This window comes from Argiope bruennichi, chromosome 7 (assembly GCF_947563725.1).
Source record: "Argiope bruennichi chromosome 7, qqArgBrue1.1, whole genome shotgun sequence".
Classification (NCBI taxonomy): Eukaryota; Metazoa; Arthropoda; class Arachnida; order Araneae; family Araneidae; genus Argiope; species Argiope bruennichi.
This window is the reverse complement of record NC_079157.1, coordinates 86,894,822-86,913,439: the sequence shown is the minus strand read 5'-3', so window position 1 is coordinate 86,913,439 and position 18,618 is coordinate 86,894,822. Positions and strand designations below refer to the sequence as shown.

Genomic DNA, 18,618 nt, shown 5'->3' with positions numbered 1-18,618 from the left:
CTTCCAGTATTGCATGAAGGAGGCAAGACACGTATGAACAAGCATTGTCATGCAGAAAATGAATGGCTCCATATGTTGTGTTTTGCAATCAAATAACTCATAATAGCAGCAGGTTGCAATTTAGTCAATTTGTCATTGTAAGCTTAAGTATTGGCAGTATTCTAACGAGAAGGAGACTCACCAATAGCAAACCTTTTATGTCCAAGAACTCAGTGAGCATCATGAAAATTTGAAATTCATTCTAACTGGTGAAGACAGATATTTTCAAATCTTGCTCACAGCTTTTAATTTTGACATAGAGTAAAATACCTATGCCTCATCTCTTGATAATATCTACCAAAATTACATTAACCCCATTGCCATAGAACAGGTAATGTGTCAGACTGCAAATTATTTTGCATTTAGTGTACTGTTCTGAACCTTGCTTTCCTGTATCTTAGATTCTCATGAACATTATCTCAGACAAATACGAAAGAAATGTTAAACTGTTCCTTTATTTCATTCAATATTGTCAGGTGGTTTTCTCATAAGGCATTGTTGATTGCATCAACATATTCACTGACTGAAGAAGCCACCAATCTTCCAAGTCTGGTTTCACTGACTCTTCCAAGTCTTTCACCCACTTTTAATCATTTTACCCCATCTTCCAACATTGGTATAGTTAATACAGTTTTTGCCATCATTTCTGAATGGATTTCTCCAATTTTCTTTTCTTTTGCTAACAGAAATCTTAACGCAGCTCATTGCTTTTTCTACAGTTGGTTGATATAAATACAAATGTAGTTTTAATGATGGCTGTTAATGCATACTGCCTGAACAGAATTTCCAGTATCTCCATAGTATTGATTTGCAATTGTGTCATCTTTTACAATTATTCATTGTTTTACCAAATAATTTTGTACTGCAAAAAAAAATTTATCTGTTTGTTAGTTATTGATAACTCCTCATAAGAAAGGACAAATTGATCAAGTAAAAGCCCCATTCTTGTTTTCTTAAAACAATATGAAAAAATGAATAATAAAGACGATTTAATATTTTCATTCATTTTTTGATATGAAATTGTTTGTTAAACAATGTTTATTTGTAATATAATAAAAAGATTATTTATTTATGTAAATTTTTACATCCTTAGGTTCTGATAGCACTGTTTATGCTTTTTCAACTCAAAATTCTAAAGATTTTCAGAATCTTCTTTCTGTTTATCTGGATGCTACATTTTATCCACTGTTGAATGAGAAAGATTTCAGGTAACTTTTAATTTTATTCTTTACTCTTCTGTGTCAGAATGTTTGCCAAAAATTCATCAAGTATTGTATATTTAATGCAAAATGAAATTTAAGCTTTCTTTTATTATATTTGTATTGGCTGTTGGTTGGAATGAAAAATCAAAATTAGTATACCTATTATAATAATAGGGATACTAATTTTCATTTTTCTGAATTAAAAGTTTTAACTTTCACCAAACAAATTTAAGAAATCTTTTCTTGAGCTTGGGGTTTTACAATTCATTTACTGTAGATTTGAATTTGAATTTGATTTTTATTAGAGAATATGCAAAATGTAGAATTTCATTCAAAACCGAGAAATACTGATTTGTGTGTAGAAAAGGTAAATGTTTATGTGATTTCTTCATAAACTTTTCTAAATAATTAGTAAGATTGGCATAAGACAACAAAATAAATATTGTTCTAAATTATAAATACTATATTTCCATAGAAAACAAAAGGTTATCATATGAACTTTAAGGAGCTTCAAAAACAATTGAAATCTGTTTGTGTATGAAAATATCAGATATTACTAAAGCTTATAGAATTGAGTAATTTTAAAATAAAAATTGAAGTTATCTGCAGAAAGTAATTTGTCTGGGAGGCCTGTTATCGCCTGAAGCTCCTTTTATGTATTTCGATATGGTGTGGTATGAATTTATACAAAATTTATTAATATAAATTGAAAAATTCCTCAGTAAAACAACCTTTTTGTAGGTGTGTTTCTTCAAGGATTGTTTGGAAGGTAAGTTCTATTTAAAATAAAATAGTGATAGATATGCACAAAGATACCTTTTTAATAATGATTTACAAATAATATGCTACTGTTTAGTAAAGTCTTTCAAGGACATTAAGACATATATCTTATCAAAAATTGAAGATTTGCAATGCCAGCATCATACAAGGTCATCTCCTATGAAGTTACGCAGAATGTTATGATATCTTTAACTTTTTCACCTCCAAAATGCTATCACTTTATTAATCACTTCAAGTACAGAAATAGATAAAAGTCACTTAGTTCCAGGTAGGGTTAAATGGCAAATAATTCATTTATTCCTAACAAAACACTGGATGAGCTGTTGAGTCACATTAGTGGAATTTGGTCTACCATTATTGTGCAATAAAATGATCCCATCATCAAGCAAGCCTTTTCTCTTTTTTTATATTTTATATTTTTTTTATATTTGCACCATAAACATTGGTTTTGATAGTTTTTAACTTTGATCATTAAATCTATCAATAATGCCCCCTTCCTCTCCCAGAAAATGATGCACACAATTTTGTTTGCAGAAATGGTCCATTTGAATTTGTGTCATGTAGGTGAGACTGATTACTTCCATTCCATTTATCGCTATTTTGATGAGGGAAAATCCGAATTTCATCGCCAGTGACAATGTGTTAACATTTTATCCCCTTGCTGCCTTCAGTAACATTTTCGTACAGAATAGAATGCAAAAACTTTGGAGACATTAACAAAAAACTGACAATTGTAAAGCATCTATTCACAAGAATTTTCACTTCAACTTGACAAATTGGTTCGTCATTCTCAATAGATGATCAGTCACTTCTTACTTCATGCTTATTCATTCTACTTGAATTGAACCATTGAATACATTTTCCAATCATTGCTTCGCAACTATATCACTGTACATTTCACAGCTTTGTTTATGAATTATTTTGCATAGTCATATATTCCTTGCATTCAGAAAGTAAGATACAGACAAAATCAATAGGATCTTTTACAATCTGAAGCATTTTTAGAATAAGATTTACATATGTCAACATGCAAACATCATACAAACTCTTCTATTATGTCATATTTTTTATCTTTGCAGATGCAATATCGCAAAGTGCAGTAATTTGTAGATTCTGGTACTTATTTTTCTCAGAAACCTTTTTAAAAGGCTTTCTGGACCTTTTATGTCTAGTTTGCAATTTCATTTAGCATCTTATGATAGAAAATATATGAAAATATCACATTTTTAACATAAAAAAATATTTCTTCTTGAATATGTATCTTGGAAGTTATATAAAGTTTTAAAAATGGATTTTCATTTTTAAAAGGAAAATGAATGAATAAAGTATGAACATATACATGATCACATTTCTTCATGATACATGATGAGTAAATTCCTTGTAGAATATATTTCTTTCTCATGTATATATACATAGGGTGTCCACTCTTATCATGGTCTAATTTCTAAATCATTTGATATATACATATGGTTCCACTAATAAAAACGCTTTAAATGATGGGGCGAATTATATTTTATGTTGTTTGAGTCAATGAATATATTTCTCTAAAAGTTTCATAATCTAGTTTTTTTATAGTCCTCCAGTCCTACCAATCATATTTAATAAAATATTCTTGCCATTATGATACACCATTTAAATTAAAAGCTCTAACTGTCAATTTTAGTTAAAAAATGATGCAATTTTTTTATCAAGTGTTTTAGAATATTTATCTTAGTTTAGAAATAAACTATTGGACCACAACAAAGGCAGACACCCAGTATATAAATTTAATCTTGAATTTATATATTTTAGAATTTATTGAGATATTTTCATAATTAAATTAATTAAAGAGAATTTTATGCATTATGCAGAGTTTACAAGGATTCATATCTTTTATTTTAGACAAGAAGGCTGGAGATTAGAACATGAGGACATTAATGATAGGAATTCTCCCATTGTATTGAAAGGTGTTGTCTTCAATGAAATGAAAGGTGTTTTTGTATGTAAAAGTTTCTATTTTAACAACTCATTGCAAATGTATAAAGCATGTATGGGTATAAACAAACGCATATGTATTTAAAATATTTTTATTGATGTTGCTTAATGATATGAATGTAATGTTATATCCATAGAATATAAAATTAGAAAGTCTTTTTATAAAATTCAAAAAGCTAACTAATTAAATATATTGTCATAACTTTGCATTGGAAAAAATAGTCTAATTTTTAAATTGGTTTTTTTTTCAAGGAAATTTTAGTAAAATTTTTAACAGAAAATTTTTATTTTCTTTTGGGAAAATACTTTAAATATGTCTGAGTTAATATTGTCATGAAGATACTTTAGTGTGGAATACTTTTCTGGAGACAGTAAGAAAAGTTCAGAACACTTATCTGGTAAGCTAAAGAAAGGTCCAGAATCTTCTGGAACACGAAATAAAGGAAAATATAAAATCAAAGAATTAAATATTTACACAAACTGTGCATCGCTTTGTCACTAGCAGGATTCGAACTCTTGATTATGAGACCAGTGCTATGACCATTCGTCCTTGGAGAGTCGACTGCCTCTTTTCAATGCGGCAATATTGAAACCTTGGTTGTCGATATTCGATTTCAGTCATTCTTTTTATATATTAACTTTGTTAAATCATAAAAAGCAATGGAGTTGAGGAATTATTAAAAAATCTTTTTCTTTCATTTTATAAAACCTTTTTAGTATTCAACAATCATGCAAGATTTCTTTTTTCCTTTCATAACTGACTGACTGCTTATTTTTCTTTGATGTATTCTGCATGTTCACCACATTCATTTATATATTTATATTACTGTTTTTGTCTTTTAGTCTGATCCTAGCCAATATTATGCTAGACACTTGCAAAACCATTTGTTTCCTAGTAATGCTTATTCCCATGAAAGTGGAGGAGATCCACTTGCCATTCCTCATCTCACATGGCATGGACTTAAGCATTTCCACTCTACACTCTACCATCCTTCGAATAGCAGGTAAGCTGTTTTTATTCTCGTTGATCTTTTCTTTATTGATAGCTGTTCTAGTGTGTGTTTTTAAATTTTCAGTTTGATGAATAAAATGTTGTGTTGATAACTTCACTAATTATGATTCAGCATTTATCAACAAAAAACAGCATTGCTATGAACTCAAATTGATAATGCAGGCAAGAGGATTTAATGTATCATGGTTGCACATCTAAGTAGTTTTGAATAAAATCTTAAAATAGTTAAGCGTAAAGATATATTTGAACAGAATTAGATGAACCAGTATTCCTACCTAAAATTATAAATAGGAAGAAGAGTATTTAATTTCTTGGAACCCTTTGTATAAGCCTGAGGCATGTGGAATCCTGATAACTCATTTATCAGTATTGCGGTCACTAATGACTTTCTGGTTACTCTCTAGATTTTTACTATCTACACTTTTTTAAAAAATGAGAATAAAGCTACTTGATAAATTTTTAAAAAATAAGAGCAAGAAATGTCATGGTAGTGTGTTGTATATCCCTTTGGAATCAGGGGACAAGGGTGGATTATTGACAAAAATGAGAACAATAATAATTTTAAATCCAAGTGCAATAGCAGAGGAAAGAAAAAAATACTATTTTTTTAGGTACCTATACCATTATCATATGGAAATGCTGTTACTTAAATTTTAAGGAAATTAGATTTTTTTAAAATTATTCAAAATGAAATAGAGTTTTTACCTTAATTGTTTTAATGTCTTTAAATCACTCTAATTATCCTTTAAGTAAATATATTTTTTTTTAAATTAATAATTAATTTGCATTTTTCTGTATGTTTATTATTATTAACAATAACAAAATCCATGACTGAGCAGACTGAACCCAATCTGATAAATTAAAAATAAATTATCTGAGTGCATATGTTTCTTATTGGAAATTATGATAAAATAGTGGAGTTTTCAATTTTAAAAGATAGCATGAAGAGTTATGTTAGACTGTGATAAACAATTAAACTAAACATAGAGAATACTTTTACTCCAATTATGCTATCTTAGAAATTTAAATATTGAAACATCCTGCAACATGCTCACTCATCTTTGCACTCAGTTTTCTAACCATAATTATCACATTTCAAAAAAATCAAGGAGGATAGGGGTTGTACATGTGACAATTATTTTTGTTGATATAATATCCTCATCTCTAAAATTATTTTATATAAGCCCAGTCAAACACTTCTTTATATTAGAGAAAAGGAAATCATAACATTCATCATCATTTTCTCCAATTCTAGTATCTTCATCACTTTTCAAAAATTAGACTTGAAAATTTCATAGTTAATATTTTGAAATAATCCAAAAACCCAAGTGCCTTTTGCTCCTTTATGAATCAAACCTCATTTAAGTTGAGTTCTCCTTAATTCTTCATTAAGTGCAACTAGTTAATGCCTCATGTTATGCTTGGCAATCTTTGATTGCATATTGATTTTTATTTATTTATTTACACATTTTTCACTTTAATTTTTATTATCAAATAAGAATATTTATTTTTGTGTATATTATTTATATTATCAAAATGTTATAAAATATTAACAGATAGATAAGTCACATATAAAAACAATTATGATGTTATTAAAATGGTAGAATTATTATTGATCATTAAAGTAATCACAAATTACTATCAATTGACTTTGGTATTTATAAACAAGTTTGCACATACCGAACGAATATTAAAAAAATAAAATTAATAACATAAATTGAGAATTACAATAGTTTAGATTTATGAAGAAAAAATAAATAATTCTTTGTTTGAGGTTTTTTTTTTGCTATTAAATGCGTTTTTGGCTGTTTATAGTAATAGTGTTAAATACTGTATAAAAAAAATCGTCATGTTACATCTTTTAGCTGCTCTTACAATGCTGTAGAATGCAATCACTTTTGTTAATATAATTGATTCCTCTGTTTGTGAAAATGATAAAATATAATTATTTCTGCTTTATTATTATTATTTTAGTATCAGTGGCTGCTAGGACTAGTATCATTGGACTAATTTTAGAGAAACATTCCTCATATCTAGCAAGAATATACTCTCATTTCAAATAATTTTATGTTAAATGATTACTATGATATGCAATCTAAAATATATAAATTGAAAATTAAACAAAGTTGTGGCACTCAGCAATTTGTGAGAACCCAATTGCATTTTTAGGTGTTTGAGTATGATTGACATCAAAAGTTCATCAATCCTCACTTCTTAAAAAACCATAAACATAGCTAAAATGACTCAAATTGATTGGCAGTTGATTTCATGAATAAACATACACTGAAGTGCCAGAAAAACTGGTATACCAATCTAATATCGTGTAGAACACCCACGAGTGCGCAGAAGTTCCGCAACTCGGTGTGGCATGTATTCAACTAATTTGTGAAGATATTCTGAAGACAGTTCACACCATGATTCTTGCAGGGCAGTCGACAAAGCCATGGGAGTGCAAGGTGATGGAGATCTCCTAAGGACAGCACATTGCAAAACATCCTAGGTATGCTTGATAGGGTTCATGTCAGGGGAATTAGGTGGTCAAGAGAGGGAATGAAATTTAGAAGAGAGCTCTTCAAGCCACTCGGTAGCGACTGTAAACCTGTGGTTGGCACATTATCCTGTTGGAATTGTCCACATCCATTGGAATTCACACAGGACATGAATGGAAGCATGCAGGTGGTCAGAAAGGATGTTAACATACCGCCGACCTGTCATGATCGAGTCTAGACGTATCAACGGTCCCATTTCATGCCAACTGCACATGCTGAATACCATCACAGATCCTCCATCAGCTTAAACAGTTTCTTGTAGGCATAAGGGATTCATGGGGTTTTCTCTACACCCGTATACGGCCATTCACCCGATACAATTGGAAACATGACTCTTCAGACTAGACACCGTTTTTCCAATCATTAAGAGCCTGTTGATGGTATTGGCGAGCCCAGGCAAGATGCAAAGCTTTGTACTGCTAAGTGAACAATGGTACACAAGATGGTCTGCGGCTGTGAAAGCCCATATCAATTAGGGTACATTGTACATTGCGAACGCTGACACTTGTTGGTGGGCCTGCATTCAAATCCACAGCAATTCAAGGAATTGTTGAACATTTATCTCGTGTAACGATTCTTTTCAGTTATCAATGATCCCATTTCGTTAAGGTCCTTTACCAGCAATACCGCTGTTGGAGATTTGAAGTTTTACCGGAAACCTGATATTCGTGGTACACCCTTGAAATGGTCATCCAACAAAAATCCAAATTTTGGAAATGCTGTGCCCCATCTCTCGTGCACTGACGATTAGTCTCCGTTGAAAAATCACTTAAATCTTGATAATTATAGCAGCAAGAATCGATGTAACAGCCTCCTCTACTAGGGTGTTCAGTGGACGATTAATCACCATTGAAAAATCACTTAAATCTTGATAATTATAACAGCAAGAATCGATGTAGCAGCCTCCTCTACTAGGATGTTCAGTGGAGCACCCGCCTTGCGTAGCAAGACTATCTCCAAGGTCCTGGTGCATAACAGTTCTGGCGTCGTAACTGCTCTGAGCTGTGAAGATATAATAGCCACACCAGACATTTGTTCTCTTATATAAGCACTGATTAGTTGAACACCTCCATTATTTGTATACGATTTACTATACTAGTTTTTCTGGCTCTTCAGTGTAAAATATATGCTTGAGATCTGATGCATCGCCCATGCCAAATGAAAGATTAAGTAAATTGTCATGATTTATCAGTTAATTTTCCTTATTTGCAACATTTTACACATTTATTATTAGGTTTGTCATTCATAATTAAGCACTTAATAGTAAAAAATTATTACCAAATAATTAACTTTACAATTAAATATATGGTTTTAATTTTCAGGTTCATTACATATGGTAACATGCCTCTGGAAGTTCACTTAGAGAAGATCTCTAATCATGTTCTTCAAAATTTTAAAAAGACAAAAATTGAAAGTGAAATCCCTGATGTGGCAACCTGGATTAAACCTGTGAGTTTAATAATGATTTATTAAGAATAAAACATTTTCTATTTCATTTACTTTATCTTCATTTATAGTCTACCTAGAATATACTTTCAGTCTAAAGGAATAAAGAATCTTTGAAAAATTTTATTTTTTTAAATTATGTTGGTATGCCTAGAGCAAAATAATTTTTAAATATATGAATAAACATTTCTTCTCAGATGACATATTGTATCTTTTATATTTTAGCCTTTTCATAATTTGTCTTTGTCTTGCTTTTTAAACTTTCTTCTTGTTAAAAATTTTTAATATCTTGAATTAAATGCTCAATTACTGACATTGGTGAATATGATTTTGATATTAAATTTCTTGATATAATTATTAAATTGAAAAGCTTCTTTTATTTGTTAGAAAGAAGTGTTAATTTACAATAGATTTGATCCTATGGCTGCCAATCCTGAAAAGCAGACTGTCATCAGTGATTCATATGTATTAAACAGGTAATATGAATTTTTATTTGTAACCAGATCAACAAATTGTTATTCAAGTACTTCGTAAATGTTATAAAAACTCTAAAAAACATTTTATTTGTGAAAATAATTTTATTGTATTTGAATTTTTACTATTTTATATGAATACATCATGCTATTTAACCGTTTTGTATTTTAATGCTCTGTATTTTCATAGTTAATACAAGTAAATAAAAAATATTTGCTAAATTCTACCAATTTTTATACTCATGAAATAAGTGTTGCTATCATTTATATATTTAAATTGTCCTTCAATATTCTATTGTTAGCATTGTAGTTAAAATACAAAAACTGTTGGAATTTGCTTGTTTTAAATAAAGACAAGATAGATATTACAGATTTAGATATTATATAATACAATATATTCCAAAAATTTTATTTCTATGTATATTTGATTTTTTAAGCATTTATGGAGATCTAATTTGCTACCTTCAGCAAAACTTGCAATAACCTTATTATCAAATTTTCAGAATTAGCAATTATTGTTATTTTTGAAGGCAATTTTTATTTGACTATAAAACTATCCCTGATCTACTCAAAAAGTAGATTAATAAAACATCAGTAGTGAATCTTAATTTTAAATATAACTAAGGTTATATTTTAAAAATCGCTCGTCACTTTATCCTCAGATCAAATTTGTAAATTTTAAGAAATTAGTGCAATAGCATTGCTTTAATAGCATATCAGTTGAAGAATTTTGTAAACTTTTTTTGTAAAATCATTGTTTTGAAATCATCTTTGTTTGTGTCAAAACTGTTTCTAGTTAAAGGGGTCTGTTTTATAAACATATAAATTATTAAATTAAATAATATCAAATTTGTGTGCAGGATAACTGACACTTATGAAAATTTTGCTCTGAGTATTTTGGGAACACTGCTGATAGATGGTCCAAACTCACCATTTTATCAAAAACTTCTTCAGGCAGGGATTGGACCAGATTACAGCCCTTGCACTGGGTAAGTTGATTTTAAAAAAATGTCACCCACATTAATTAAATGTCATAGTGCTTTATGAATTTTATTCTTCTTTGTTCAATTTTTCTTATATAATACTCTTCTGTTCTTATATAATTGTATAATATTCTTATATAATATTTCTATTCTTCTCTGTTATTTAATAATGATTCTACTTTTAGTTTTGCATGTTTTTAGTAACCCATAATCATCTTAGCTCATCTACATGCATTTTAAGAGGTAATTTCTAATATAATAGTTATTATTAAATTAATTCTGGAACATATTGTAACTATCTATTTCACAAGCTAATTTCACTTTTATATTGCTTAAACTAAGAACTCCATAGTATTCTTTCATAATTGAGAATTTCTAAGAAGCTGTAGAAGAAAATTTATATTTTCTGTTTTATTGAAATATTATTATGAATAATAAAATATTTTACTAGCCTCTCTACATCATATAGTAGAGATGCCTAAAAAACAGTTTCTATTTTATTCTTAAATTTATTTACACTCTGATATGAAATAGTTAAATAAATTTAGAAAAGCTTTAACTTTTGCATAATTTTGGAAATATTATATTCTAATAATGTTGATAAACAAAATTAATATGTTTCCTATATAATTTGTGCAAAATGCAGATTGTCAAGATTTATTGCATATATTTTTTAATTCAGGTTCGACTCTAGTCTAAAACAGAGTATATTTTCTGTTGGTTTGCGTGAAATAGCTGAAAAAGATGTTGATTTAGTGAAAAACTTAATTCCATCCATTTTTAAGGATGTCGTAAAGTAAGTTATTTTTTCTTTTTGTTATCTGACTTATTGTTAAATTATTTTTTAAAAATTAAAGAAAAAATCTAATTTTTTACTAAATGTAGTTTTTAACAAATTTTTGCAATAAAAAAATGTATTGTGCTTGTTTGTAATTAAAAATAGTAAAATTATTTTCATTGCAGTTTGTTAAAAGAAATGAGTAATTTTTTTTTCATTTTAATAAAATGTATTAATTATTGTAACAAATAAATCTCATTTTTAAATTCGAAATATTATATATGGTAAAATATAAAGAAATCAGTGGATGTTTATTAAAAATATCTATAGAGTTCTGATTATCACAAGTTTTATTTAAAAATTTTAGTGTCAAAATTCATAAACTTTAACTACTCTTTTTCTTTATAATTTTTAGTGAAGGATTTCCTGAAAAGCAAATTCAAAGTGTGCTTCATAAAATTGAGCTGGCAACCAAGCATCGTACTGCCAACTTTGGCCTTAATTGTGCATTGGTGAGGATGATTTCAAATATATATCATTCTTTTTCATATTTGTAAATTGTAAATATTATTTGCCATTGATAATATTTAACAAATAAATACTATTCTTTGTGAATTGATAAAAATAAGGAATTCTTTGTAATTAATGGAAAAATGGGCATTAAATTATAGCTAATATTGTTGAAGAATTGCTCAGATTTTAAGGATGATTACTTATATTTTAGATTACTTTAATGGGGAATTTTGATTACAGATTATTGCAGCAATGGGAGATATAAATTTGCTATGAACTGAAGGAAAAATAGATTTAAAAGGAAGTAGGGAATTATATTCTTTTGTTGACAGGTTTTAAAGTAAACAGATGTTTTTATAGTAATTTTTAAAAATATTTCTTAAAATGGCAGTTTTAATATTATATTGGAACAATGAAATGTTTTATAATAATAATTATAGGTAAAGTTTTAAAGGATTTTAATTCTATTTCAATTATTGTTTTATTTTTTTATACATTTGCCATGCTTAAAATTATTCTTAATATAGTTTATTTCTTCTCTTTGCTTGAAGAATTGATTAAATCAGGTGCCCAAATTTCATATTTTTCTTTAATATTTTTCATATTTTTTTAAAAATTTATATTTATTCCCAAGATTATAATTTCTTAAAATTAATTTAAAGCGGTAATTAAAAAAGCAAGAAAATATGATGGATATTGATATATTTGAATATCTGCATAGTTCTCAGAGTAAACAGGATGTTCTTTTATTTTTCAGGGAGTGAATTCAATGTGGAATCACAATGGTCATCCCATTTCAGCCTTTAAAGTTAATGATCATGTTCAGTGGTTTTTAAATCAAATGAAAGATAAACCACATTTCCTCCAAGACAAAATAGTCCAATATTTTCAGGTAATTTAAAAATTTGTTTATAATTTTGCTTTTGACTATTAAAAAATAATATTAGTTTTTATTGTTTTCAATATAGTTGTCAATTACTATAGAAAAATGCTCTAGTAACTGTGGCACGTAATTAATCTCTATGGTTTTATGCAACTTGAAATTCTCAATTTCAGTCCTGAATCAAGTTGTTTCTCAAATTGGTATACCTTAATTATATAAAATGTAAAGAAAATTTTTATGTGAGCTTACATATATAATATTAGCTGATATTTTCATTGAAAAAACATTGTCTGAAGGCTAGATTCCAGAATCTTTAAAATTTATCTATACCAAGTCCACATATGATTGCACACTAGGCCAAGTGAATAGTATTTCTAATTATAAATTTAAATCAATTTTTTTTATGGAATCCTTATTAGTAATTCTTTTCACATCAAAGTATAAATTATAATTAATGACATAAATATAAGTTTCAATGCTCAAAGTAATTAAACAGTTTTATAATATAAATGCATAGGCGATTTTTTTTATTTTTTTTTTATTTATCCATCAGAAATTTATAGTTACCGTGCCTACCAACTAAATAACTGAAATGTATTGTGTTCAGAAAAAAAAAATAATAATAATTCACATTGTCACCTGTTTTACTTTAATTTTAGCACTCATGTGCCTATAAGTGAGTTTTGGAGGTGAAACTAAATAAGAGTTGTTTCTGATATTTTACTATATTTATATACATTCTCTGATTATATATATTTTAACAGGAGAATCCCCATAAACTGACTCTGATTATGAAACCTGACAAAAATTTTGAAGCACAGGAACAGGCCAAGGAAAAGGCACTTTTAGAGTCTAAAGTATCAAAATTAAGTGATACAGAACGACAGCAGATATATCAGCAGGGTAATTCTGGTTCTGTTTTCTATTTAAATTAATAGTACTATATATTACCAACATCTATGAATTACTTTTCAAATAGTTTTTTATTTTTTAAAAAAAAAGACTTTTTTGGGTGAAGTTTGTTAAAAATATCATAATAAATTTTAAAAATCATCTGGTTATATTATTATTTGATGTTTATTGTTTAAAATTACAACTATGTACCATAAAGGGAACTTCATATATTTAAACCATGTACTATGAGAGTAATCATACTACCTTTTGTGATGTATTTAAAAAAAATGTTTTGTATTTTAAATGCAGAACGCTTTGTTATAAATCAATAATTCGATTTTAATGTAAGTAAAAGTCGTTGTAATTATGTATATGTTCCACATCTTCCAAGCAACTGCAGCAAATTTAACCAAATGTTACAATTCATTATTTAAGATAAGAATAGTTGAATAGAATTACATATATTAACTATGTATGAGGAAAATTAGTTATCAATCTTTTTTAAAATTCAAGTGATTCAATTGATTATTGTAATTAAGAAAAAAAACTTTCTGGTGATAAATGGATTTTGCATATTATAATATTTTATACAAAAAATATTTTTTTTACATTAAAAAGGCTAAAACATGAAATTATTTTAACTCCAAACAATGCTGGGCATTAATTATTATAAGCTATGATTAAGAATAAATATTTTTTTATTAATAATTAAGATTGTTAAGTGTTTATCTTAATTTATTCAAATCTAGTAATCTGTCTTTTGAAATATGCTGGCTTTTATATGTAAATCTAATCATCATATTTTTTAGAACTAGTTATTTGTTGTGTCTTGTAGTAAACACCATACCTTCATCTCTTTTAAACAATGCTTTGATATTGTTTATTTTGTCAACAAATGAAATGATATTTTAATTATGTATATGTTATTAATTATGTTAGATACATCTATTTTTAGTTTCAAAATTGAAAAACTCTGAAATTAATTTAATTACTGTATTATAGGTTTGGAATTAGCTGAACATCAAAAGCATATTGACGCTTCATGCCTCCCAACTCTTCAAATAGATGATGTGAAAATATCGGTTGAAAAAACTCCTCTTCAGTTCATTTCTCTTGGTAATTTTCTGAAATAAAATTTTAAAAATATTAGTTAAATTAACTATTTTCCCCCTTAAATTTTTTTTTATGTCCCTTTAATTTTGAAGAAATATATATATGTATTAAATTGTTATGCAGGGAAGATAAGTAAATTTATTGGCTAGTTATATTCTTAAAAAATGCAATGGCAAGGAAAACAATATATATTTTTATTTTTGGTGGTTTTTATATTTGGTAATTTTTTTTATATTGGGTACTATTTTTTTTTTATTGTAGTTTCTTAATAAGTACAAAAAATATTTTAAAACCAAAAATTGCAGTATTACTGAATTTGCAATTAGACATCCATATGAATTTGCCTTTCATGTATTTTCCCCTTGCACTTTTTAGCTAAATGATTAGATATTTAAAATTAAAAATATGTAGTATCTCATTAGAATTTGGAAATTTTAAATCCACTTCTTCCTAAGACTTTTTAAATGTCTTGTTTTATGTGAATCTGAATTTTACTATAATTCTTATAAAGAGTTTGTATTTTTGAAAATTTTAATAGCATGATTCATGAATTCTAAACTGAAAATGTACCTATTAAATTAAGCAATGTAGAATAATTAAATGATAAGCATATGAATATATTGTATCATTTAATAAGTGGACTTTATGAAATACCTTGAATTCGTTATCCAGTAGTAAAAACTTGCAGATATTTAGCCTTGAAGGGAATGGGAATGATAAATAATTTAGTGGCGATAAAATATGGAGGTCAGTTTTACACATTTTATCACTTTAAAATTTTAATCAATTAAAAATGATGAAAAAAATTTTTTTTTAGTTACAGGCCATAAGATTTCTTTTTATTTATTAAGCTATTTGATTCCTTAATTATACAGAATTACTAATATGATCTTATCTGTGATTTTCATATTGTACGAAACTTCTGTTTAAGTTTTTTTAATCTTACACTCCAGGAAATGGAAAAGTTCCTCTGCAAATATGTGAACAACCAACTAATGAAGTCACCTACTTTAGGGCCCTTGTAGATGCATCTAGTCTTTCTGAAGAGGATCTCATGCTTTTACCACTTTTCACCAGCATAGTCACTCAGTAAGTGTATTTTGAATGTAGCAATTTCAAAACAGAGAAAAATTATAACATTGATAGAAGATCAAATAGTATTTGAAGCTACTTATCTTTACTTATAATAAAGAAAGATGTATGTGCAGATTGACACTCAATAAACCAGCACAGTTGACCTAGAGCTACTCAGTATACTTTGAAGGGTAGAAATGTGCACATATCTCAGAGCATTATGTTTATTTTTATAATTAAGGGGAAAATGTTAGATGTTGGTATTTTTTCACATTAACTGCCAAAAATATTCCCACACAAAGATGATTTTTACACTAGTTTTAAGTTCATAAAATTATATTTACAATGAAACCAATTTAGTTGCTGTAAAATTCTTTAGCCTAGATTTAATAAAGTTTTAAACATATTTTTAAGTATAGTTCATAACAACGTTTCCATTGTTATGAACAAAACTGAAACCATTTTCATTGTTTCCTCAAATATTTTTCTTGTGATTTTCTTTCATTGTTGAAAGCTAAAGAAAGATTCTGTGTAATATCTCTGTAGTTTACAGGATGAATAAAAAAGCAAAATTACAATACTGTTATACTAGAAAATAGATGAATCAGATAAAACAGTATTATTATGCCATGGCACTGGTCTCCATGACATCAAAGCATTTAGAAAAATTCTGATTTACAATGAACAGATCCTGTGCAAGAATATTAAAATAATGTAGCTAACATGTCCAATAATTTGATAGAATCATAGACATGAAGTTTTATAGAAAGAATTGAACTAAAATTAAATATAACCAATAACTCTGGCAAACCAGCTGATCACCAAAAGGGACTAGTATATAATATATCTAAGACTGATAGAATTTGGAATTTTTACAATTTATTTAAGTTGATATAACAAACAAACAGAATATTTTATAAATGTTGAACCTTTTTTTTTTTTTTTTTTTAATCTAAGTCATGTAAAATTTTGTTGTAAAGTTTTCAGTTTTATCTTCCATCATTATTCATATATTTTATAGCTTTGATTTTTGTTAAATGGAGGTTTATTTTATATATATTCGTACAGTTTTTAATTGGAAATGGAGATAATTTATTCTCTCTCTAAATTAAAAATACCTATCTAATTAAACTGAACAATTTAATGGAAATTAAATATAATTAATATCTTTGTTGAACCAGCTAATAATTAATTAATCTTCTAACTAATAATATCTCTCTCATCATAAAGCATTTCATTGGTTCTCATTTCATTCAAGGAATCTATAATTTAAAAAGTTCCAAGAATTTTATTCTATAATAAAGTAAATACTTTATTTCAGGTAATGCAAGACTGGATTTGTATGAAATAGTATAATTTAGGTTATGAATTCGTCATGATCTTCATTCCACCATAAATTGCTTAAATGCTTGCTTTAATGTTTATATTAAGTGGTGGGAGATTATTAACAGATTAATCATATATTCAAATGAAATCCCATCTTTACTTTATTGTAGTTATTTCTTAAACTTTCTTATATTTTTATTATTATTTTTCTTTCCCTTAGAATGGGAGCAGGAAATCTTAATTACAAAGAATTAGATCAAGAGATTCAGTTAAAGACTGGGAGATTAGATGTATCTCTCCATTTATCCGAAAATCCTTCAGATCCTTTGCAGTTTAGACAGGTTAAGTATTTGATTCGTATTATCTAGGAAAGCTTATTATATTTTAAAAATCATTTCTTTGATCTTTTGAGAAATTCTGCATTTAACTGACCATATATTGTCACTTTATAGACATCAATGATATAATAAGTTGGATGCATTTGTTTTGCTTTGAGTAACTTTATTATAAAGTAAAATGCCTTATTTATTAAATTTAGATTTTAGATCGAATGCTAGATCAGTCTAAAGCATTTCTCCTAATTTAATAAAAATTTGTAATTTCATGTTATGAATCATATAAATTTTTTTCATGCATAGTTTGATTTCATAATAGATGAAAAATAATTCCAGTTATTATTAAGAATTATATTTATATAAAAAGTATTAAACTTTTTGTATTTATTATAGGCTCTTTTATTATCATCTTACTGCTTGGACAAAAACATTGAATCTATGTTTTCTCTTTGGAAAGATATCATCACTAAGTAAGTTTTGTTTTCTAAGTTTTAATAAATACTAGGATTATAGTATTTATACTTGGAACGTAGAATTCCTTCCCTTCCCCCATCCTATCACTGCAATATTGACTTAAAAAATTTTGAAAGCATTATAATAATTTATCTTCATGCAAGTTCACCAAAAATTTATTTTTATCTTCTTGCTTTCTTTTCTCAGAAACTATATCATTGTATAGAATAGAATATAATAGAATCTTTACAGTATGAAAAACATATGCCATATACTTATAATATTTAAGCATTATAACTGAATGCCAGTTATACCTAAATTTTTTATTTATGCTTGTATATGTTTAGCATATCTTTTTTTATTATGCCATGATATGTTTTAGCATATATTAACTTCTTGCACTGTAATTATTGCTATGCATCAGATACAAGCTTCTACCAATCAGATTATAGTTTAAGAAGTTAATTATGATTTTAGCTTCATTTATCAAAACAGTTTAAAGTTTACTGTAAGGATTTTAAATATTTTAGTTATTAAATTTGATCATGAGAGAAACAATGTTAATACAGGCTTACATTGCTGACAGATAACTGTCAACTGGCTTGTAAAGTGCCATAAGCCACAACAATATTATTACAAGCAATTTTTGTATTTGAGGATGTTTTAGGTATATTTACTTATTTTGTTTATATTTTATTCATAATCATTTATTTTTATTTGTTTTTAATTAATTCATTTATTAATATTTTATTTACACTCATTGTTATATGCTTATATTTATTTACATTTTT

The 18,618-nt window shown here is 27.0% G+C and overlaps 1 protein-coding gene across 1 annotated transcript in view; it reads left to right on the top strand.

Moving 5' to 3' along the window:
* Positions 1–18,618, top strand: part of LOC129976300 (presequence protease, mitochondrial-like) — a 41,336-nt gene that overhangs the window by 6,578 nt on the left and 16,140 nt on the right. Inside the window, exons 5-18 of the mRNA XM_056089796.1 lie at positions 1,133–1,247; positions 3,903–3,999; positions 4,839–4,999; positions 8,879–9,005; positions 9,390–9,478; positions 10,336–10,464; positions 11,141–11,254; positions 11,652–11,748; positions 12,507–12,641; positions 13,397–13,535; positions 14,529–14,642; positions 15,593–15,728; positions 17,260–17,380; positions 17,768–17,844. Of these exons, the coding sequence (XP_055945771.1) occupies positions 1,133–1,247; positions 3,903–3,999; positions 4,839–4,999; positions 8,879–9,005; positions 9,390–9,478; positions 10,336–10,464; positions 11,141–11,254; positions 11,652–11,748; positions 12,507–12,641; positions 13,397–13,535; positions 14,529–14,642; positions 15,593–15,728; positions 17,260–17,380; positions 17,768–17,844 (1,651 nt within the window). The remainder of the gene's footprint in view (positions 1–1,132; positions 1,248–3,902; positions 4,000–4,838; positions 5,000–8,878; positions 9,006–9,389; positions 9,479–10,335; positions 10,465–11,140; positions 11,255–11,651; positions 11,749–12,506; positions 12,642–13,396; positions 13,536–14,528; positions 14,643–15,592; positions 15,729–17,259; positions 17,381–17,767; positions 17,845–18,618) is intronic.